Source organism: Lepidochelys kempii, chromosome 25 (genome assembly GCF_965140265.1).
Source record: "Lepidochelys kempii isolate rLepKem1 chromosome 25, rLepKem1.hap2, whole genome shotgun sequence".
Lineage (NCBI taxonomy): Eukaryota > Metazoa > Chordata > Testudines > Cheloniidae > Lepidochelys > Lepidochelys kempii.
This window is the reverse complement of record NC_133280.1, coordinates 14,367,526-14,389,401: the sequence shown is the minus strand read 5'-3', so window position 1 is coordinate 14,389,401 and position 21,876 is coordinate 14,367,526. Positions and strand designations below refer to the sequence as shown.

Genomic DNA, 21,876 nt, shown 5'->3' with positions numbered 1-21,876 from the left:
TTCAGTAGTTTATAAGAGTCATTTCTATCAATATTAAATACTTCTATTTTTACTGCATGGGCCAGATTTCTCTGCAGGGGCAGAGTAATGAATAGCCCTTGGAACACTGGTTACTTAGCTAGATCTGTAGAAATGCCGTTTAGTAGCTAAAAACCAAGAAGCAAAGAATTGTGCTGTTCTGTCTCGGGTAACTCTGCCCCAGTATCTGCACACATTTTACTCATACAGGTCATATACATATGCATTTAGTGCACTGGTCTTGGGTGGCGACTACTTTGGGAAGGACGTTGTTTGCCCATTGGAAGCCAGTTTGGTAACAAAGGCAGATTGGTTACCCAGAACGTCGCCATGTGTGAAGCAAATTCCAGCTTCCCCCCCCCCCCCCCCAAGGTCTTTCTCTCCTGCCTGTCCCAGCCCTGAGGCCACAAGGTTAAACAGTTGGCCAGGTGGATGGCTGGATTTTAATGTTTGCTCTCTCAGTGCTAAAGCCACTGTGAATTTTCCTCTGTTAAAGCAAAGGGCTCTTCGAGTCAGGAGAGCGACTCTGCACAAATAAAGTCCCAGGGATTCCTGATCCAACCAGCTCAGTTTATGACCTGCAAGGATATTTCTAATGCCACTGGGTGCTGCTAATCCAGCCTCATGCTCCCTGCCTTCCAAGGCACCAGCAGGATTAAAAACTCTGCCATGGGGAGTTCAGCTACCACTTGTGTTAGTGGCACTGGTCAGGATAGGCGCCATTTCGCCCACCCGTAGCTGCGTTGGCTCCCAGGGGACTGGCAGGGTGACAATGCAGCAGGACAGACCATGGAGAGCAGAGATGAGGGGTAGGCAGATGTTGTTGTTACAGAGTCATTTATCGGATTCTGCCCACACTTGAAACCAAACACAAAAGGTTTCCCGGAAAAGTCACAGATTTTTCTGCCCCTGCTATAGCAGCTTCCTGTGCAGAGGGCAAGTGGTTAGTGTTTGCATAAGAGCTTCTGGCGTGCAGCCTGCAAAATCCATCAGAGAACTACGCCAACAGCACTGAATTCTGAGACTCACAAAGCAACGGACAGGCAGAGTCCAATCCGGGTGAAAGTGTCCCAGCTGGTCCACACACCTATGCAATATGGATGCACACATACAAACGTTGTCCCATGCATGTGCTCAGACCCACCACGCGTGAGCACTAATAACACTTCCATGAACAGGCTAAGATGGGGCTGCTCGACTCTCATGCTTCAGGCCATCAGCTGATCACAGCAAGCGTCAGGAGGGAATTCTTCTCCTGCGTGTACAGCGCTGACTAGACATGCCGAGGGCACTTGCACCTGTTTGTGATGCATCAGACATTAGGCCAAGATGGTAAATCCAGTGTCCTTGTGTGCACATAAACACATTCGTAGACACCCACATATATGCAGTTATCCATATACACATCCTTGCACACTCATGCATATACACATCCCAGGCACACGCCATTATGCATGTGCACACACACGCTCCACGCTGCCCTGCCTTGTCCTACAGAGGTTTTTAAACCCTGCCGATCCTCTCCTCTCAGCATTCACAGTATGCGGGAGCCCTGTTTAGACTTCACAGCCCTGGAGATTCCGCCCAGAGAGGCAAACACACCATGAGATTCACTTTCATGGCTGGGTTTCAACCTGCTTTTCCCTGTTTGTAATTGAATCTTCTTTGAAGATTGCTCTTTGCTGGCAGAGTTTCACAGGCAGCACTGACCAGGTTGTGGAGCAGGTGCTGGGCTGGGGCTCGGGAGATTTGAATTCAGTTCCCAGCTTGGACACAGACTCCTCGGGTAAGTCCCTGCAACTCCAAGCCCCAGCTGCCCCATGGGGATATTGATTCTTCTTTTCTCCCCCCTTTGCCTGTTCAGGCTGTGTGGGCAAGTGTTAGGGTCGGGTCCGTGCAGTGTCAGGCCCGATGCCCCTGTGGGGGTATTAGGTGCTATCCCAATGCAAATAATATCCGAGAAGAAGGTGATTTTCACCGAGTTGTCCACTGCCTGCCACTGCCCATCCCCCTCTACTCCACTGATGGCTCCCACTTGCATGTGCAAGATCGGGCCCTGCTGAAAAAGGTCCTATGGATGCACAAGCCGAGTCCTTCCCTCCCGTTGCTGGAGCTGCTCCCCTCCAGGCCTGCAGATGGCCCTGGCTCCCTGGGTTAGGATGGGGAGTCACAGGCCTCAAGGTAGGAGGAAAACTGCCTGCTGGCTTCATGGCCCAAGGGTCTGGCGGTGCTCCCTAGAACCCTCACGCAGGCTGCACAGCTAAACCACGAGGGGGAGCTGCAAGCTCGCAGGCCCGGCAACCCAGAGAGACTTATTGCTCGGAAAAAAGAACAGGAGGACTTGTGGCACCTTAGAGACTAACACATTTATTTGAGCATAAGCTTTCGTGAGCTACAGCTCACTTCATCGGACACATTCAGTGGAAAATACAGTGGGGAGATTTATATACACAGAGAACATGAAACAATGGGTGTTACCATACACACTGTAACCAGAGTGATCAGGTAAGGTGAGCTATTACCAGCGGGGGGAGACACCTTTTGTGGTGATAATCAAGGTGGACCATTTCAAGCGGTTGACAAGAACGTCTGAGGAACAGTGGGTGGGGGGAATAAACATGGGGAAATAGTTTTACTTTGTGTAATGACCCATCCACTCCCAGTCTTTATACAAAGTAAAACCACTGAATGCATCCGATGAAGTGAGCTGTAGCTCACGAAAGCTCATGCTCAAATAAATGTGTTAGTCTCTAAGGTGCCACAAGTCCTCCTTTTCTTTTTGCGGATACAGACTAACACGGCTGCTACCCTGAAACCTGTCATTACTGCTCTGAGTCACCAGTGGGAAGGGAGGGTTTTAGCTCAAGCCCAGGCCACTTCATCCACAGGCTCAGCTCACAGCAGCCTCGCCAGATCCCAGGGGGAATCGATCCTGCAAGAACAGGGGAGAGGATGGGATTCACGCTCCACCAGCTTTGCAACCCTTCTCGAAGATATTCCATGAATAATGCACCAACTCCAAGGGGGAGCCCCCTACGGAGCCACCCGCCCCATTCCCTGCAACGCAGCGCCCCCTTGCACCACACTGGGGCCAGCACTGATTCCAAAGGGAGCATGCCTCCTGCTAAACCACCTGCCCCATTCCCTGCAAGACAAGACCCCCTTGTGCCACACTAGGTGCCTGGGGTCAGCACCGACGCTGAACTGCCATGGGCACTTTCTGCTGCTCCCTTGGCCCCCCATCCCAGGCCTAGCTGGGTCTCACCCCGGGTCACTGCGAAGAGTGGAGCCCCAGGAGTGATGCTGGGAGTCCGGCTGAGCTGTGTGGAACTACCAGGCCGGCCCCGCTCCCAGCCTGGGACAGAATGACCCAGACAATGGCGAGCGGGGAGCCAGTCTCCTGTCCCAAGGGGGCTGGGCGGGAGGTGACTCACAGCTGCTATTCCCAGTTCAGGAAGGAAGCAGCAGTAGCCGGCTGACACTGGCCTCAGCAATTACAGACACTTAGCAGCCCCCAGTCAGCCCCGCTGCCTCTGGGAAGATGCAGAGAAGGGAAACCAAGATTGCTGCTGTAGATCAATGCCCGGCACGGAGCCCCCCATGCACACGCACTGCTACCCCAGGGCAGCCATGCCAGTCGCCCCAGGCAGACATCTCTCCGCACGCCCCGAGTCGCCCCTGGCCCATTCGCTCCAGGTCCGTGCTGTGCCCCTGTGGGCTCTCTAGGGCTGCAGAGGTGTACGCGAGGGCCCCATGCAGGAGACCTCAGAACGAAGTCCCACCAGCCCAGCTTCGTCCACCAAGGCTCCCCCCAGCCGTGGGCAACCCCAGCTGTGACTCACATCCCGCGCTATCGCTAGGCAGGGTGAATTGGTGTCAGGACCTGCGCTCTGCCCGGCCCACCAGACCTGAGACACCCCCTGCCCGGCCCAAGCCCAGGGCCTCAGAGGCAGCTCCTATAAGTCTGGTGTGCCCCAGCCCCCACTACAGAGAACCGCCTCCAGCTGGGGCAGGAATGGGATCCGAACGGTTGCATGGTAATTTGGTAGCACCCTGCTTGTGAACGGCCAGCCCCAGAGACCCAGCTACACCCCCCCACCCCAAATGCGGTGCCGTGGTCTCGCCGCACCACCCAGCCCTGCCCCATAGTGGGCACGCTGCCCTATGCGCCTCACAGCCCCAACCCTAGCTCCTTTCACTCTATCTTCACCCCCTTCCCCCACCCCACTGGGAGAAGCAGCCCTGGCCCGAGCCTGGCCTCCCACGGCGCCCCTGTCTGGGCCATGCAGCGTCACACGCCCTCGGTCCTCCACGCTCTCCTTGTAGGAACCTGAGACCCGACCGGAGAAGGGCCCTCTCATCTCCTTCAGCCAGGCTACAGCAGGGATCTTTCCTCCCAGTGTGACTCCAACTGGCGGCCTCCTCGCCGCGGACTCTGGATAAGCCAGGAGACCCAGGGCCCGATGCCTACTGCTGTCCAGAACTTCCACTGGCTTCCCGAGAGCACACGGTGCAGCCATACCCCGCCCCGTTCCTTCCCTCCAGCCTCCTCACACTGCGACTGGACGCCAGCATCCCGACCTTCCTGGAACTGCGTAGCCCTCCCGTTCCCACTCCTTCGTTCCGTCCACACCTCCCCGCTCCCTCCACCGAGCTTGCAACAGCCTCCCCGTATGACCTCCCCACTGCGGGGTCACAAGCTGCCTCCGCTGCATCACCTGCCATGGGGGGCAGCCAGCCTCCCTGAACCTCTCTGCCTCCGAATGTCCATGTCCCCCCGCAAATCCCAGCTGCAAAGATCCCCTTCCCCCTGGCTTAGGCCTCCCCCGCTCCAATCTGCTCTCTCACTTCACCTCTGGGCACAGTCTGTAGGGGGGACGCTCTGTACAGAACCAAGCGGGTCCCTGTGTATTTAATGCAAATGGTGCTGCTTTCCTAGCCGGTTGCAGGTGCCTCATTGCACATTTCCCTGCACTGAAAAGCCCCTTCCTGCCCCGTCCCCAGCCACTCAGCCCCTCCTGCTATCCCCACTCACCTCCCTGCCTCACCCATGTCTCAGCCACACCACCAGGCACCCGGCTCCCAGCTCCACTTTCTGTGCCCACAAGGACGCGGGCCGTAGAGTCCATCCTGGCAAGGAGGCCTGGGGTGGCTCGCTTGGCTTGGGGCTGTGTCGCCATTTGCAGTAGGCCTGGCTCGAGGGGAATCTATTCCTAGAATGGGAACGGGGGGAAACACCACAAACCCAGATCTGTTTTCAGCCAGGTCCCAAGACTGTGAAATCTGGCAGGATTTGGCAGCAGTGGAATTAGCCTCTGGCCTAAAGTATCCCCAGAGCTCTCCTACGCTCTGACAGCTTTTCCCCGGGCCAGGGAGGGAGCTGGCAGACCCTCGTAAAGAGCGAGGATTTCGATGCGCCAAGATACAATCCAAGCTCTTTCCTCCATTGTCCCGGTGCATCAGTGAGTTACACAAGTGGGCGGTTGGTACCAAATAGCCTCAGAACCCCCCAGGAAAGCTTCTCTCTGACCCAGCACTGGGTCCCCATGACCCCGAGCCCCTAGGATTAGCCAGAGAGCTGTAAATTGGACGATGGCTTGTAATTCTCTTTCCCAGCTCGCTGGTTCTCTCCAATGTGTGAGCTCTCTCTTCGTTTTCCAGGTAGGATGCATGGTACCCCTCCCCCAGAGCATGGCACATTATCTCCCTGGCCTGTGCGGCTATCGCCTGCTGCAAACACCTGCACTAGCAAACATCTATGGCATGAGCTGGCAACATCTGAATGAAAGCCTCCCTGCTGGCAACATCTGCACCATGAGAAACATCTGCATTATGTCCTGCCTGTGGGAACAGACCTGTGCTACCTGGTGAGAACATCAGTGGTGCAAGCTCCCTGCTGGAAACCCCTTTGCTACCTGACTGGAGAGAGCCAAGAGAAGAGGCCGGGCCGGTGCCTCCTGGCTTAGCCAGCGGAGAAGCCCCCCTGGTATCTTTAAAGGCCCAAGTTCCTGGAATCCTGACCCGGCTCTTCGGAGAGCAGATTCTGCCAGCTGTCCGTGATCAGGTTCTCCTTGTTCCCCTGAATTGCTAGTGGCTCTCCAGACGCGATGGGGGGTTGGCTCCATGCACCTTCTGCCCAGTCCAGGCATCTGGAGTTTGCAAACAGCCCCTATTACATTCACAAGATGCTGGGGCATGGAACTGAAGTCGGAAGCAGGAATAACAGGCTGTTCTCCCCAAACCATCTGCCAGCTGAGAATGGCGAGAGTACAGTATTGCCCCTGCCATACCCCCTCCCACCCCACAGGTGTGCTCCTTGCTCTGGGGCAGGGGTGGCAGAGAAGCCAGCTAGTGACTCCCCCATGCTGGGAGCCTCTCAGCTTGGCCAGATCCAGAGTAGTGTAAAGGGGCCAGAACAGGTGACATAATGGGGTCCTATTATTCTCACAGGCCTGATTTCTGCCCCTTGTTTGGTCATGTACACCAATGCCCCATTTACATGTGACTCTGGAGCGTGCCCTGTGAGTGAAGTGCCACCTTCTGATAGCAGGGGTCCTGTGGGGCCCTCCCCCAGCTCCAGCCCAGTCCGGACGTCTACATTGCAGTTTTATAGCCCAGCAGTCTGAGCCCCCATCAGCTGACCTGGGCCAGCAGCGGGTGTTTAACTGCAGTGTAGACACATGCTCCGTGTCAGCCCCTAGATCTTCTCCTCAGCCATTTCTCAGGGAGGTTTCCCAGCAAACCCCTTGAAAAACAAGCCAGTTTCACTTCACATGACTTCGTTTCAGTTTCAGCCTGTGTCAGTTTCCCCTTCCTGAGTTCTGGGTTCAAGCAAACGCAGGTCGCACAGCAAGGTCGCACAGCAAGGCTCAAAGCCAGGCACAGAACCCAGGAGTCCTGAGTCTCACCCCTTGCCACACAACTAGAATGCAAGTGGGTGAGAAGAGCCAGACCCATTTGCTCCACTGCATCCTGCCCATCGCCCTTGAAGGTTCCGGGAGTGCGCTGGCCCAGGGGGCTGAAGGGAGATGAGAAGAGTGGCCCGTGGAACAAGATGCAACCATGTCCAAGATGTCTAGTCCCAGCTCCGATCAGCCCCCAACGCCAGCCTCCAGCACCCACTTGTTACATTTTCTAACAAGCCACTTCATGCTTTCTCCTCTGCTGCCCCGTGCCTGGGAGGTCCTCACCAAACCTCTGCAAAGCTCCCTCATTGTCCTCCTTCTAATCCCGTGATAACATGCCCCTTTGCCAGGAGGCCTGCACCCCACTGATGGCTCTGGTGTGCTGAGATATGCTGACCCAGCACTGTCTTGCTGTTTCCTTGGGCACCCCCATCGGCCTGTCTGTACCGTGTGCTGGCTTGTTTTATACTTCCATTGTAAGATCCTTGGGTAGGGTCGGTCTTTTGTTCAGTGTTCATACAGCGTCTAATGTGGCCAGGTCCTGGTCCCCCCATTATGTTAATACAGATAATAAATAACAACAACTAGCACCTTTGTTCTGCAGGGAATTCAGGAGACCTGGGGGCAGCAGGGGTGTCAGGGCTGGGCTTTTCCTGTCCCACGTCAGGGACTTTGGGGTGACTGTGCCCACCAATCCCTTTAGCAGGTGCATAAGAGAAGATGCCAAAAACAGGGTATTCAGACATGTGACCGTGCCAGGGATGGGCTGTCCCAGCTCACAGAGAGCCCCTCAATGGGCCCTAGCCACAAGCCAACACGCACAAGCCCAGATGTCTGTGCAGCTGAACCAACTGGTGTTTTGAGGGCCACGCAGAGTGACCTAGGGATTGAATCTCCACCCTGGATCCCACAGAAATCGGGCCTCGGTTTCTCAGAAGGAAACGTCACCTGCTTCCGGGCAGAAACAAACCACTGAGCGAGTGGGGTCAGGAGGGAATTTCCCCCAAGGGCAGGTTATTCCATAACTGAGTTTGTGTGTGTGGTTTTTGGGAGGGGGGTGAGGGGGTGAGAGAACCTGGATTTGTGCAGGAAATGGCCCAACTTGATTATCATGCACATTGTGTAAAGAGTTGTCACTTTGGATGGGCTATCACCAGCAGGAGAGTGAATTTGTGTGGGGGGGTGGAGGGTGAGAAAACCTGGATTTGTGCTGGAAATGGCCCACCTGATAATCACTTTAGATAAGCTATTACCAGCAGGACAGTGGGGTGGGAGGAGGTATTTTTTCATATTCTCTGTGTATATAAAGTCTGCTGCAGTTTCCACGGTATGCATCCGATGAAGTGAGCTGTAGCTCACGAAAGCTCATGCTCAAATAAATTGGTTAGTCTCTAAGGTGCCACAAGTCCTCCTTTTCTTTTTGCGAATACAGACTAACACGGCTGTTACTCTGAAACCTGTCCACTAGGGGCTTTCTTGGCCCTTCCTCTGAAGCAATTGGGCGAGACAGGATATGGGACTAGATGTCTGACTAGGACTAGAACAGCCCCCCTGTTGATATTGATCCCAGTCCAGCAAAGCACTTAGGTACATGCGTAATTCATCATGCGAGTAGCCCCAGTGATGCTGAGGGGAGGAGTCACGCGCTGGAAGTCACACAACGTCAGTTCTTAGCCCTGCCATGCACCACCAAGGGTCACTGGCTCATGAGATCCATTGTTAGTCTAGTGCAGAGGTGGGCAAACTACAGCCCGCGGGCCACGTCCGGGGACGGGGAACAGGGGCGGTTGGATAGGCGTGGGAGTCCCAGGGGGCCTGTCAGGGGCGGGGGTGTGGATAGGGATCAGGGCAGTCAGGGGACAGGGAGCGGGGGGGTTGGATAGCGGGTGGGGTCCCGGGGGGCGGTTAGGAGCGGGGTGCCAGGAGGGGACGGTCAGGGGACAAGGAGCAGGGGGGGTTGGATGAGTTGGGGGTTCTGAAGGGGGCCGTCAGGGGGTGGGAAGTGGGAGGAGGCGTATAGCGGGCAGGGGGCAGGCTGTTTGGGAAGGCACAGCCTTCCCTACCTGGCCCTCCATTCAGTTTTGCAACCCTGATGTGACCCTTGGGCCAAAAAGTTTGCCCATCCCTGGTCTAGTGCAAGTGCCCCCAATGGAAAAACCCCCTCCAAGCTAATGCAGGAGGAGATCTTTCCTATACCCTGCAGCGGGGGCACAACCCTCTGTTAGTTACATTCTACGGGCTGGCTGAAAGCTTCGGTAGAGGGGTCTTGTTCTCCAATAAGTCTGATAGGAAGCAGCGGGATCTGACATTTCCCATAAGGAGCGGAGCTGGCTGGAATCAGAACCAGGCTATTTCCTGTGGAGACCGCAGCCTGCTGGGATGGATTCGGACAGGAGATTTTCCATTGATTTCATAGAGCCTTAGACCAGGCCCTGTGAGCCCGTCCCAGGGAGCATCCCCCTCGCATACACACACAACCCAGCTGTGAAGTAGCAGCGGGGTCCTCAGTTGGAGATGCACAAATAAAGCTGGGGGGGTGGTTGTCCCAAGTTTCGCCCCTGTCCATTACAGGCTGGGAACAATAGCCCGTGTGGAAACAGCAGCTGTGTTGTACCAGCGCATCCGGAGAGGCAGGAAGGAGCCAGGCAGGAGGAAATATTAAATAGAGCAATATAAACACTCGGCTAGGGGGGATAAGAGGCGGACGCGCCCCGCCCCACCATCACTGCCCGTGATAGCGGGGCCAGAGAGCCGCACGGCGGCAGTCAGCCTGCAGCATGGACAAGAACGCCTATGCCATGGCCAAGTTCGGCCTGGAGTCCAGGGACAACCTGATCCCCAAGCGGGACTGTGGCTTCTACATGAAATACATCTTCCTCTTCACCTCGGTCATCCAGTTCCTCATCATCCTGGGGCTGGTTCTCTTCATGATCTACGGCAACGCCCATGCCGGCACCGACGTCCACCTGCGGCACCTGGAGGAGCAGGTCCAGGAGCTCTACAGCAAGAAGATGCTGCTCAACGCCAAGAACAAAAACCTCACCCAGCAACTCAACGCCACCAGCAAGGAGAAGCTCGGCTGCTCCCAGCTGATGACGGCAACCCAGAAAGAGCTGGAGAAATGCAACGGCAGCCTGCAGGCCTGCACCTCATACCAGGTAGGCCTGCCTTGGAGAACCATCCCCTGGGGGCATGTGCCCCCGTACCCGAGCTGTCTGTCCTTCCATCTATCCCTCCTAGTGTGTGTCTCTCTCTCACCACCCTAGCATGTGTATCTATCAAGCCATCCCTTAGGCTCTCTGTCTGTCCCCCCACAAAGAACAGAGAGAGCAAGGATCCCCTTGGTCGCAGCCAAGAAATAACAAATGCAATGCTGATTTCAGAGCCAAATTCACCCTCAGGGTAATTCGGTGGAATCCCACCATGCCCAGCCCATCCGTCCATCTCTCCTTTCTGCTCAGGGGCTGACCAGGGCAATAAGATCCACTGAGGCACGGAGGTTCTTTTGCAACCAGGAAAGTGACCGATTCAAATTTCATCTCCAAATATCCTCATCCCCTGACTCGGCCGCTACAAATGATTGTTTTATTAGCGTGGGGAACCTGGGACCATGCTACCGAGCATCCTCTCCAGAGGGTTTAACTGTAATACTCATAGACATGATACCACTAAGCAGGGGAAATTCGGAATTTAAAGAGAGATCTCTTCTTGAGGGTGGTGTGCATTGTTAAACATCTGTCACGCTCCACCCCAGAGGTGGCAGCATTTCAATGGTGGTGGGTGAAGTTACTCCTCTGTCATTTCTCTGTTCTTACCATGCTCATTGAAGGAGTTTCTTAACACTTCTCTATTGCTCATTAGCTAGCCATTGAATAGGAAAATGGAATGATTTTTTTAAAAAAGCCAAGGTGCTTTTCATTCTGCAGCTTTCCAATAGAAACACTGATTCAAAAGTTTCCATGAAAATTCTTATATGTTCAGTTTCTTGGTCTTGGGCTCCCCCCCGAAAAAGGAGAATTCAAAGCCACTAAATCCTATTTCATGGTTGGTTTTCGGGTTTCTGCTGAAAATGTTTGTTTTCTAACAAAGGTTGATTTTGGAGCAAAGAAAATATAAAAAGGTTTTCTTGGAAAAATGTCAGCTCCTTTGGGGTGTCCACAGGGCTAATCAGCTCCTGCAGCTGTTCTGATGCCCAGAGTGCGACCGCACCCTCCTGTGCCCTTAGGGTCTGCCCCGTGTTAAGTCCTTAAAGACACAGTTTTCTCCCCTTTGAGTGTCTAACAAAAACCAGACTGTTTTTCTTTAACTCCTCATAAAAATCAGCACCAAGATTGGCTCTCCTCAGAGACTCAAGCTCTCCTTCCTCTCCATCTTATGTTCTTATATGACCCTGCCTATCCAAGCACCTTACCACCCTCTGTAGAAATGCTTTTGTCCACAATCTCTACGTGGGGAACCTAAGGCACAGAGAGGCTAAGGGTCTGTCTCCGTTGCAATTAGACAAGGAATCAAGGAGCAAGGCCCTGGCACGGGTTTGCTCTGAACTGGGAAACGGAAAACTTACTTTGCCAGAAATTAGAACCTGCTGGAAAAATCTCAGGTTCTGGATTGAGGGCAGCGTTCAAGCCATTTGCAAATGCAGGTTCTGTTTGGTGCCAGCCACATGCTGGGTGCTGCAGAACTTTTCATGCTGTTCCCCAGTCGACTCGGCATGGGGGCAAGAATGCCTTTCCAACTGAGTTTTGATGATCTGATTAGAGCTGGATTCCAGCTCGTTACAAGTGTGTTGGGGGGAAAAGGTTCGCTTAAACGGATCGGGGGGCTGGGAGGCACTTGCGAAACTCAACATCATCTTGCAAACCCCAATACGCCTAATGCAAAAGTCTCCCAGGTTTCCCTGGTCCCAGGCCCCCCCAGCGTCTCATTCCATCCCATGAGCTATTCTGAAGAGGACAAAGAATCCATGCCTCTTTCAGAAGCACAGACGGGGTCACAGCATCCACTGAGCAATTCTACCCTCCCCCTGAAACATACCTAACCCCAGTGAATCCCTGCTTCCCAGAGATGGGGCTGAGCCAGATCTGGATCCACCAAGTTCACTGGGGAGCTTGGATCCAGGATTTTGGCTCAGGTCTTCTTATAAAGACTTCGTATACTAACCGTAATGTGTTCTGATTGGCTGAGCACCCCACAGCTCCCAGGGATGAGCGAGACCTAGAGCTCAGCACCTCTGAACATCAGAAATGAGTCAGAGGGATTCTTTAGTTACCGAGCACGGTCTGGTATGTTGCAACATTCCTGTTTCATCAATGAACATTTCTCTCCCTGCTCCCTATTGATCAGACAAACAGACTCACCGGGACTCCCTGCAAAGTTCCATTGTGGTTTAGAGCGACGCCCAGGAGCAGAATTACAGAGACAGGCTTGGGGCTGGGAGCTTTGCCGGCACCAGCACTTGAGGAAAGCGAATGCACCCAGTGACTCACCCACAGCCTTTGTCCCACTGCAGAACGCACAATTCACACCACACTGCCAGGCACACGGGGAGGAAATCAGCCAGGGAACTAGCAGGCCAGGGACTACTGGCTCGTCTCTCCTGGTCACTTTGCACTGGATTCTTCCTCTGAGCTAACAACGCTTCGCCTTTCGCTGGCTCCTTCCACCTCTCAAATGTTCTGTTCAAATGTTTTCGGGGCAGCAGGAGCAGCTGGTCTGCGCAAAGCCACACTGCAGCAGCATGGTCAAGTGTCTGCCCTCAGGAATGGAAGCGCAGAGGGGTGCAAATCAGGACTGAGGGGCACTGGCAGAACTGTGTGTAAGGCGAGCTCAGGGCTGGGATAACAGGGGGGCTGCGAGTCAAGACTAAGGGGCACCAGCAGGGTGGGAACATTCACAAGGAAGCAGCTTCCATGGTGCTTGTCTCGACAATGCCCCCCGCCCCCCTTGTCTCCAGGAGTGCCCACGTTCCTCACCGTTCTGCAAAGGGAGAGCGGCCAATTCCCTCCCTCCATCTCGGCTGCCCTCCCAGGAATTTCCTGGGCAGGGCTCCCCTGGTGCCATGGTGGCCACGCATCCCTTGTGGAAGGGAAGCTCTGACGCTTTCCACCCCCCCCCCCCCATTCTCTCCCCAGACCCAGTGCCAACAAATCTGGAACTACGCCGGGTACAACAAGATGATGGCGGACGAGTGCTACAGGAACATGAACATCCTAAACGTCACCTGCTACGGTGCGTGAGAGCTCCCAGCTCCTCTCCCTCCCCTGCCCAGCTCAGTATCAGTGGAGTCACGTCAGGGCCAGGCGGGGTCCCCGCAGGCTCTCCATGGCGTGGATGCAGCCAGCCCCCAACACTCCAGGCAGCAGGGAACTGCCTGACTGCTCACCGCACCCACCTGAGGTCAGAGATTCTGGCCTGCTTCCCCCTGACACCACTGGGGCTGGTCATCACCTAGGCATGCACATCCTCCCCGAGGGAGTGGGCCACCTGGGGCTCCAGGGTGGCCCGTGGTGAGCAGGAAGGTCACATGGCAGCATTGTGCAGCTCACTGTTGCAGAGCGTGGGGTGCAAACCCTACTTTGTCCGGGCTGTGGGAGCAGGGGCCCTCCCAGCCCCAGTTGGAGCCCCTGGGATTCCTCCCTCCAGCCCCCCAGTTTTAGCAGCAGATAGTTTTAGATTTTTAGGACCTGATCCCAACCTAGGGTTGTCAACTTTCTACTTGCACAAAACTGAACACCCTTGCCCCGCCCCACTCCATCCCCCCACCCTCTTTCGCTCATTTTCACCAGGCTGGCTCAAGGGGTTGGGGTGTGGGAAGGGGGTGAGTGAGGGCTCCAGCTGGGGGTGCAGGCTCTGGGGATGACGGGGTTGGGGTGCAGGAGGGTGCTCTGGGCTGGGCCTGAGGGGTTCAGAGAGCAGGAGGGGGATCAGGGCTGTGGCAGCGAGTTGGGGTGCAGGGGGGGTGAGGGCTCTGGCTGGGGGTACAGGCTCTGGGGTGGGGCCAACGTGTTTTGGTTGCAGGAGGGGGTATGGGCTCTAGGCTGGGGATGGGGGTTCCAGGCTGGCGCCAGAAATGAGGGGTTTAAGGTGCAAGAGGGGGCTCTGGGATAGGGCCAAGGGGGTTGGGGTGCAGGAGGTGGATCAGGGCTGTGGCAGGGGGTTGGGGCACAGGAGGGGTTGAGGGTTGCAGGCTCCAGGCAGCGCTTACCTCAGACAGCTCCCAAAAGCAGCAGCACGTCCCCTCTCCGGCTGCTACGTGGAAGCGTGGCCAGGTGGCTCTGCGTCCTGCCCCATCCGCAGGCACCACCCCGCAGCTCCCACTGCCCATGGTTCCTATGCCTAGGAGCCAGAGGGGAGATATGCCACTGCTTCCTGGAGCCACGCAGAGCCACGGCAGACAGGGAGCCGGCTTAGCCCCAGTCAGTGGTGCTGACCAGAGCCACCGGGTTCCCTTTTCCACCGGGCGTTCGGGTCGAAAACTGAACACCAGGCCATTCTCTCCCAACCTCAGAATTCCAGTGGGGTCACCCCTGCCATGTGGGAGCAGGGTGCTGTATTGCACCCCCACGTGGCCCCCCTGGGTTTCTCCCCCACTCAGGACTGCTAACCCGGGGAGCTCAAACGTCAGGAGTCGGACCCCGGGAGATCACCAGGGCTGTGGCGGTGCTGAAGCCCCTCGCTACTGCCCACACCCCAGAGCCTAATGAATTAATCCATCCTCTTCCCCTCCCCCACATCTGCCCCTTCCCCAGCCCGGCAATTAATTCTGCACACACACCCCCACCCCCATCACAGCTGCTCCTTACCCCCAATCTCACGCCAGGGTCCTGTAGCTCCGAGGGGAGGGGGGAGCAGACAGACTCATTGTTCACGTGTGGGGGGGCGTCAGAGTCACCTTGAGCTGCTGGGCTCTTCCTGTCCCCTCCCCTCCTGTGGGAATGGTGTTGGCTGCTCCGTCACCCTCCCTCCCCTATCCAAAAACTCCTCCGGGCTTCTGGGAGGGGGTTGCACGGCCTGCCTCCTGCAGCAGCTGTGATTGGCTGCTCTTCCCCAGGAGTTTCCCCCGCCCCCAGCAGGGCTGACTCCAGTGCGGGGATTGGGTCCAGGGAGGGCAAACCGAGGGGAGTGGGTGCTGGGGATGGGGGTGCTGGGGGATAAGGGTCCAGGGGGAGTGGGTGCTGGGGATGGGGGTGCTGGGGGAGGAGGGTGCAGAGGATGGGGGTGCTGGGGAAGGAGGGTCTGGGGGGGATTTGGTGCTGGGGGAGGAGGGTCCAGGGGGATTGGGTGCAGGGGATGGGGATTGGGGGTCCAGGGGGAGTGGGTGCAGGGGATGGGGGTGCTGAGGGAGGAGGGTCCAGGGGTTGGGGGAGTAGAGGGCAGGCGAGCCAGATCCCAGGGGGAAGTAACCCCATCGGCCCAACTCCTGCTTTGTCCTCTCCCGGCACAGCCGAGAAGCTGAGCCTGCGGGAGACCCGGGACCGGCTGTTGCGGGAGGCCCAGCAGCAGCGGGAGAACTGCTCGCAGGTGACGGAGAAGCTGAAGCAGGCGGCCAGCACGGCCAGCGGGGAGCGGGAGCTCTGCCGGCAGCAGAGCATCGACCTGCGGGCCCAGTGCAGCGGGCTGAGTCAGGGGCACAACCTTTGCTGCAGCCTGCAGGAGAAGATGACGAGAGAGCTCCAGGCCGTCCGGCAGGACATCCAGGCCAAAGTGGGGACCTCCCAGCTCTACCAGCCCAGCAGCTGCTCCACTCTGACCCAGCAGGTGACCTCGCAGCTCCAGAGGGTGGGGGACAAGGTGCAGCAGGAGGTGCAGACCCTGGCGCAGGAGAACGGGCGGCTGCAGGGCGAGAAGCTGCGCTGTGAGGCGACCCTGCAGGCGTGCGGGCAGCAGCGTGCCGGGGAGAGCCAGCAGCAGCAGCGCCAGCTGCAGACCCTGCAGGCCGCCTGCGATGCCGAGGCCAAGCGGAGCTACCAGGAGAAGCAGATGCTGACGGAGGAGAAGGGGCGCCTGAGCCAGCAGCTGCAGGAGAAGAACAAGCTTCTTGCCCAGGCTGAGGCCACGAAGGCCCAGCTGGAGAGCTGCAGGAAGGCAAAGGTGAGGGGGGCCCCATGCTGCCTGCCTGTCCGCGCCCACCTCCGTCCCGACGCGGGGGGGCGGGGAGGCGCGCGCCTCCTTGTCGGCACATAGGAACTTGCCCACAAAGCCAGCCTGCCAGCTGGGCATGTCCATCCCGCCGGGTGTTTGTCTGTTCATTAGGGCTGCCAGGCGTCTGGTTTCTGACCGGAGTGCCTGGTCGAAAAGGGATCCTGGCGGCTCTGGTTGACGCCACTGACCGGACTGTTAACAGTCTGGTGGGCGGCACAGCGGGGGCCTGGGGCTAAGGCAGGCTCCCTGCCTGCCCTGGCTCTGCGCGGCTCCCAGGAAGCAGCCGCCAGGTCCCTGCTGCCCCTAGGCACATGGGCGGTCAAGGAGGCTCCGTGTGTTGCCCTTGCCCCTGGGGGCCGGCTCCGCAGCTCCCATTGGGCAGGAACCACAACCAATGGGAGCTATGGGGGCGGCGTCTGTGGGTGCGAGGTCAGCACATGCAGCCTCCCTGGCAGCCCAGGCGCCTAGGGGCTGCAGGGACCTAGTGGCTGCTTCGCAGGAGCAATGGTAAGCACTGCTAGGACCCCGAACCCCTTCCCACACCCCAACCCCCTGCCCCTGCCTGGAGTCCCCTCCCGCCCCCAAACTGCCTTCCGGAGCCTGCACCACCTCCCCACAGCCCCCTCCATTCCCTGCCCCAGCCTGGAGCCCCCTCCTTTACCCCAAACCCCTCATCCCCAGCCCCACCCCAGAGCCCACACCCCCTGCTGGAGCCCACACCCCAACCCCCTTCCCCAGCCCGGAGCCCCCTCCTGCACCCCAAACCCCTCATCCCCAGCCCCACCCCAGAGCCCACACCCCCCTGCTGGAGCCCACACCCCAACCCCCTTCCCCAGCCCGGAGCCCCCTCCTGCACCCCAAACCCCTCATCCCCAGCCCCACCCCAGAGCCCACACCCCCTGCTGGAGCCCACACCCCAACCCCCTTCCCCAGCCCGGAGTCCCCTCCTGCACCCCAAACCCCTCAGCCCCAGACCCACTGCAGAGTCTGCACCCCCAGCCGGATTCCTCAACACCCCCCACCCCCATGCTCCAGCCTGGAGCCCTCTCCCACTCCCAAACCCCTCATCCCCGGCCCCACCCCAGAGCCCTCACCCCCCTCACATACCGTGCCCCAGCCCGGTGAAAGTGAGGGTGGGGGAGAGGGAGCGAGGGGAGATGCAGGGAGTGCGGGAGGGGCCTCGGAGAAAGGGCCGGGCCTCGGGAAGGGCCAGGGTAGGGGTGTTCGGTTTTTTGCCATTAGAAAGTTGGCAACCCTACTGGTCATCCATTGATGTCCTTGTAGGTTGTGGCGGGGGCATAAATAGTGTGTTTATCCTCTCCCCCCCCGCCAGCCTCCACCTCCCCACATGCACACCCGGGAGCAGATCCCCCAACCCGTACGACCCCCCCAAGGCCTCCGTGCTGCCTGCTGGCTCACGGGGCCCCCAGGGCTGGGGCAGCACATAGCAGGGGACAGAGGCCTTCCCCACAACCTCCTCCAGCCACATCCTTGCCAGGAGTCAGCCCGGGAGGGTCTCCCCAGTTCCTTCCGTGCACATCACCGTCTGGTGCCAGCTGGGCAGGGTCAAGCGTTCCGGGCTGCCCATGTGCTGGCTCCGTGGCTTGCAGCTGAGCTCCAGGCCCTGCTAGCCAGCATGTCTCTCCTCTCGTTGACAGGGCAGTGTTTTCCCAGGGAACCCAGGCCTGAGAAATCCTGGCAACCCCGGGACCTTCGGCAACCCCGGGGCCTTCGGGAACCCTGGCACATATGGGAATCCCGGCACCTTTGGAAACCCAGGGACACTGGGGAATCCCGGGACTTTCGGAAACACTGGTGAGTGCCCGTGCGAGAAAGGGCAAAAGGCAGATGTCCAGATGCTTTCCCAGTCTGGCCTGTAGCTTTGGCAGGTGGGCGCCAGCCTCTGGGCACAACCCTCACCCACTTTCCTATCCCTGCTCTGAGAAACCCCAGCCCCACCACCACCTTCGCCATCTATTGCGAACGAAACCCTGCAGTGTTGGTGAGGCTGGTGCCATGGAGCAAGTGGCATGGAGGTTTCCACCCACCCGGCTCTGCTGCTGCCCACGGCCCCTTGGGCTCCCTAGCACTGTTGTGCATTCCTGTCATTCCCGACTGGGACCCGTTATTACAGCAGCTCCAGACAGTTCCAAGGCCTGCGTGCAGCTGGGGGACGAGGGGGACCCCTTTCTGGGTCATCGGCATGCCGAGCCAGACCCCCCTTGTGTTCCTGCCACACCAGGAGCCCCATGTCCCAGACTCTTCCAGGCGTGGCGAGGCCAGCCCAGGATTGGGGGCTTCTGAGCGGGGGGGAGGCCCCTTCCCCTGCACATATGGGCAGTCGATTCCAGACAAGAGACCTCTGGTGCTTCTCACCCTGTTAGACCGAGCCAGCCTGGAGGAATTCAGAAAACGAATCCTGGAGGAGGCCAAGCTGCCCAACCAGTACCCCCCAAAGCCCGTGCCGCAGCCCAGGTAAGGAGCGAAGGGCAAGGCAGGTTGGGGTGTATCCCCTGCATGAGCACTCCGAGCAGCCTAGCATAGCAGCTGTCCCTCTAGCACCTCACCCCACCCCTCTACCCCGGTATCCCCCACCACCATATTAAAGCAGACCATTGGCCCCTTGCAGCCAGTATCCTGTCTCTAGCACTGGCTGCAGCTTCCCCTTCCCACAGTGCGCCTGGTTGATTGCACAGGACAGTCCGTGTGTGTCTAGAACCCTTCCTGACCCTTCACACCCTGAAGCATGAGAGCTGGGGTCCGGCAGCATCTGGCCTCTCGCTGCTGCTCAGTTAAGAAGCCCCCTGACTAAACACCATCTCAGCGTAAAGCAGCTGGCATGTGGGTGAAGCCTAGAACTAACATCTCTTGCTGGACGTGCTCAAAGAGCATTTCCTGGGGGTCGGGGCGCAGAGCTCCTGTTTCACAGCTACACGCACTTGCCCGCTGGGGGCGACGTGGAGGGAGACGTCGTTAGTGTTTGCGAAGCTCTTTGAGCTCCACCGAGGCAAGGCGCTGCGGGCCAAGGAGGTATCGCAGGCACAGTTATTGTGCAACAGTGCAGGGAGTTGCAGGGATGCCGTGGCGGGGGATCAGACCCCCACAGAGCATTTCCTAAGCGGCTTGGGGTGGGGGGGGGCCTTGTGCACGTTACTAATTATCAGTAGCTGGACAATACTGCGTCTGGCCAGTGACTCCAGCGGGCGCAGGATCGGGCCCTCTGTTTTCTGGAGACAAGGGCTAGCCTGGGGGCAGGAGAACCTGCCGGAGCCGAGCCACAGCCTGCCCAGGCTCTTTGACGGGGGGGGGGGGGAGGGCAGGGGCCACGGGAAATCCTGGGGCAGCAGGATACCACAGCAGCCGGCGACTTCCTCGCGGGGCAGGAACCCGGGTGCAGCCACTCGGGCTGCGTGTGCGCGAGGTTAGTGCTGACCCTCTCGCTGTTTTCTTTTCCACGCCAGCGGCTAAGCAGAGAGTGAGGCCACGGGGAGCAGGGACCCGGAGCTGAGCTGGAGCAAAGGAGAGGAAACCGCGACTTGATTGGCAAGACACTTAGGAGACTGAGCTGGTGCACGGCCTGAAATCTCTCTCTCACTCACACAGCCAGACAGACAGACACGCCTGGGTAGAGACGTACAGACAGGCGCCCGCACATACATGTGAATGCCCCCCCCCACGCACACAGCTGAAATACACACTCCCCCCAGCTGAAATCTCGCGCACACCCCCACACACACACCCCCAGCTGAAATCTCGTGCGGACAGACATTTGGACAGACTCTCAGATCGTCCCACTCCCGCTCACCCCAGATACACATGCTCTCTGGGCCTCCCCCTCCTGCCCCTTATTCCTCGTCCAGTTACCCCGGTTCACCAGCCCCCGGAAGCTGATATTGTCCTTTGGCAGCCCTCCCTCGGACTTGTAGCTCTTGGGAGCGGGAGGTGGGGGTGTCTGGCCAGACCTGGCAGCACTGCACAGGCCAAGCCTGGAGGGGGTGGGGGAGGACCGTGGGTCCCTCTGTCTGACCCCGCTACTACCCCTGCTGAGATCCCCTCCATCCTCCCACCCCGGGCCTGACCCCCGCTCCAGCCTCACCCCCCACCCTCCTCCAGCCACTCATGCATCCCTGCCCAGGCCTCGCTTCCCCCAGGCCTCAAGCCCCTGTTCTGCTCAGGCTCCGCGGCCCCAACACCCCTCCAGTACTGCAGCCTGTTCCCGGGCCCTTGCGGCTCACCCCATCCCAGGCAGCCACGGGGCCCAGGGGCAGGGGGCCAGCAGAGCAGGATGTGCCATGAATGTGATTAGCTCATGGCGCTTTGCTGTAAATTCTTCCACCCCGCATGGAATACACGCCTGACGGCAGCCTGGCCTGGCTTTTGCGTGCTTTGTTCTCGCTCGCTGGCAAGCCGGTCACTGGGGGCTGGGCAGGGAGCTGGGCGTGTGACCTGGTGGGTCTGGTTCTGCTCTTGCTGACCCTGGCCCAAATCAGGGGTAATTCCCTTGAGCCACCAGAGTCCCCTGCCCTGAGCCAAGGCTGGGGACTCGGAAGGTCCTGGAAGGCCCCTGTGCAGAGCGGGGGCTGGGCGCTGACGGTCCTGGGGTTGCGTGTGGGGGTGACATTAGCTAGGGGGCTGGGTTCCCAAAGGGGCTTTTGCCCCAGAGTTCTGACGAGGACAGGAGAATTGGGGGAGGGGACACACGTCCCCATGTGCCTCGTCTCTTCCGCCACCCCCCCGCCTGCCCCCTCCACCAAGGCCATCAGCTGCTGTCCTGAGACAACTGCCCCTGCCTTGGGCCCAGCCACGGCCAGCGTCCCCTCAGCCATTGCACCAGTTCCCATGCTGCAGAGGAGTCTGGGTGGCTGCGAGCGGGGCCCAGCTCTCAAGCCAACGGGGAACGTCCCGTTCTGGCCGCCCCGGAGGAAGGGACTGACAGGTGCCGCAGGAAGAGCCAGGCCAAGCTGGGACCCAAACAAAGGAACATTGAAGCACGTTCCCAGAACTGCTGGGATCAGGATCCACGCCTGACCCAGTGGCCCCCGGCCAGGAATTCTGCACGCTTGGCCTCTGGCCTCGTTCCTGCTCCTGCACCGCTCCAGCCTTGGCCCGGCTGCCAGCTCCAACTGCGCCGTGGAGGGGCTGGTTCCGGAGCCTGGTCTCAGCCCCAGAGGAGCAGGGTGGGGGGGAGAGGGGCACAGATGCTTACCAGAGATAAGAAGCCCCAGGCAGGCAGCCACACACCTGTGCCGCCCACGCCTGCCTTTCCAGCTGCAGGGTGGCAGGAGTGGCAAACAGACAATGCTGGGATCATGGTTGGGGGAGCCAAACTATCTGCTCCCAGGCTGTAGGCCTGTCATAACTGCCTCCCAGGAAAAGGAATCCCCCTCTCCTGCTCCCCGGAGCCAGCTCTGGTGGCCCCACAGAGGGAGACGAATCCAGGGATGGGTGGATAATCCGTGGGAGTTTTGCTGGGTAAACCAATGGCATCTGGCCCCATTTAGGTCAGTTGCTCACTTACAGCAGGCTGCACCCACCTGGGGTCTCTGCTCCCAGTCCCACCTCTGTCTCCCCCTTGGGGATGTTCCCCTTTCAGTCCCCCAGGCGAGGGGTAGCTCCCCCCAGAAGCTGACACAAGAGCTTCCCCTCCCCCCCAGGCTGGAAATCTAGCCCCAAAGCCTTGGTTTGTTGGACAAGGAAAGTGGCCTGAATAAATGGCCTCCCAGGACTTCCCCTGCAGGCCCCATTGGCTCTGTCGCCGCCAGGGAGGAAATGTGACATGGCCGCTGAGGCTGGATGCTAGAGGCCCTGGCCC

The 21,876-nt window shown here is 58.6% G+C and overlaps 1 protein-coding gene across 1 annotated transcript; it reads left to right on the top strand.

Moving 5' to 3' along the window:
* Positions 1–9,612: 9,612 nt before the first annotated feature.
* Positions 9,613–20,433, top strand: PLVAP (plasmalemma vesicle associated protein). Its single transcript, XM_073323864.1, has 6 exons — positions 9,613–10,081; positions 13,055–13,151; positions 15,367–16,013; positions 17,723–17,879; positions 18,449–18,539; positions 19,526–20,433. Exons 1-6 carry the CDS (start codon positions 9,701–9,703, stop codon positions 19,530–19,532), a joined length of 1,380 nt encoding a protein of 459 aa, XP_073179965.1. The 5' UTR covers positions 9,613–9,700; the 3' UTR covers positions 19,533–20,433.
* Positions 20,434–21,876: the final 1,443 nt, after the last annotated feature.

What these genes read in the sequence shown, in the direction of transcription:
- PLVAP (XM_073323864.1), top strand. Translation starts at nt 9,701, where the DNA reads ATGGACAAGAACGCCTATGCCATGGCCAAGTTCGGCCTGGAGTCCAGG. An exon ending in CCTAAACGTCACCTGCTACG is followed by an intron (nt 13,152 to 15,366) that starts GTGCGTGAGAGC and finishes CTCCCGGCACAG; the next exon opens with CCGAGAAGCTGAGCCTGCGG. An exon ending in AGAGCTGCAGGAAGGCAAAG is followed by an intron (nt 16,014 to 17,722) that starts GTGAGGGGGGCC and finishes TCTCGTTGACAG; the next exon opens with GGCAGTGTTTTCCCAGGGAA.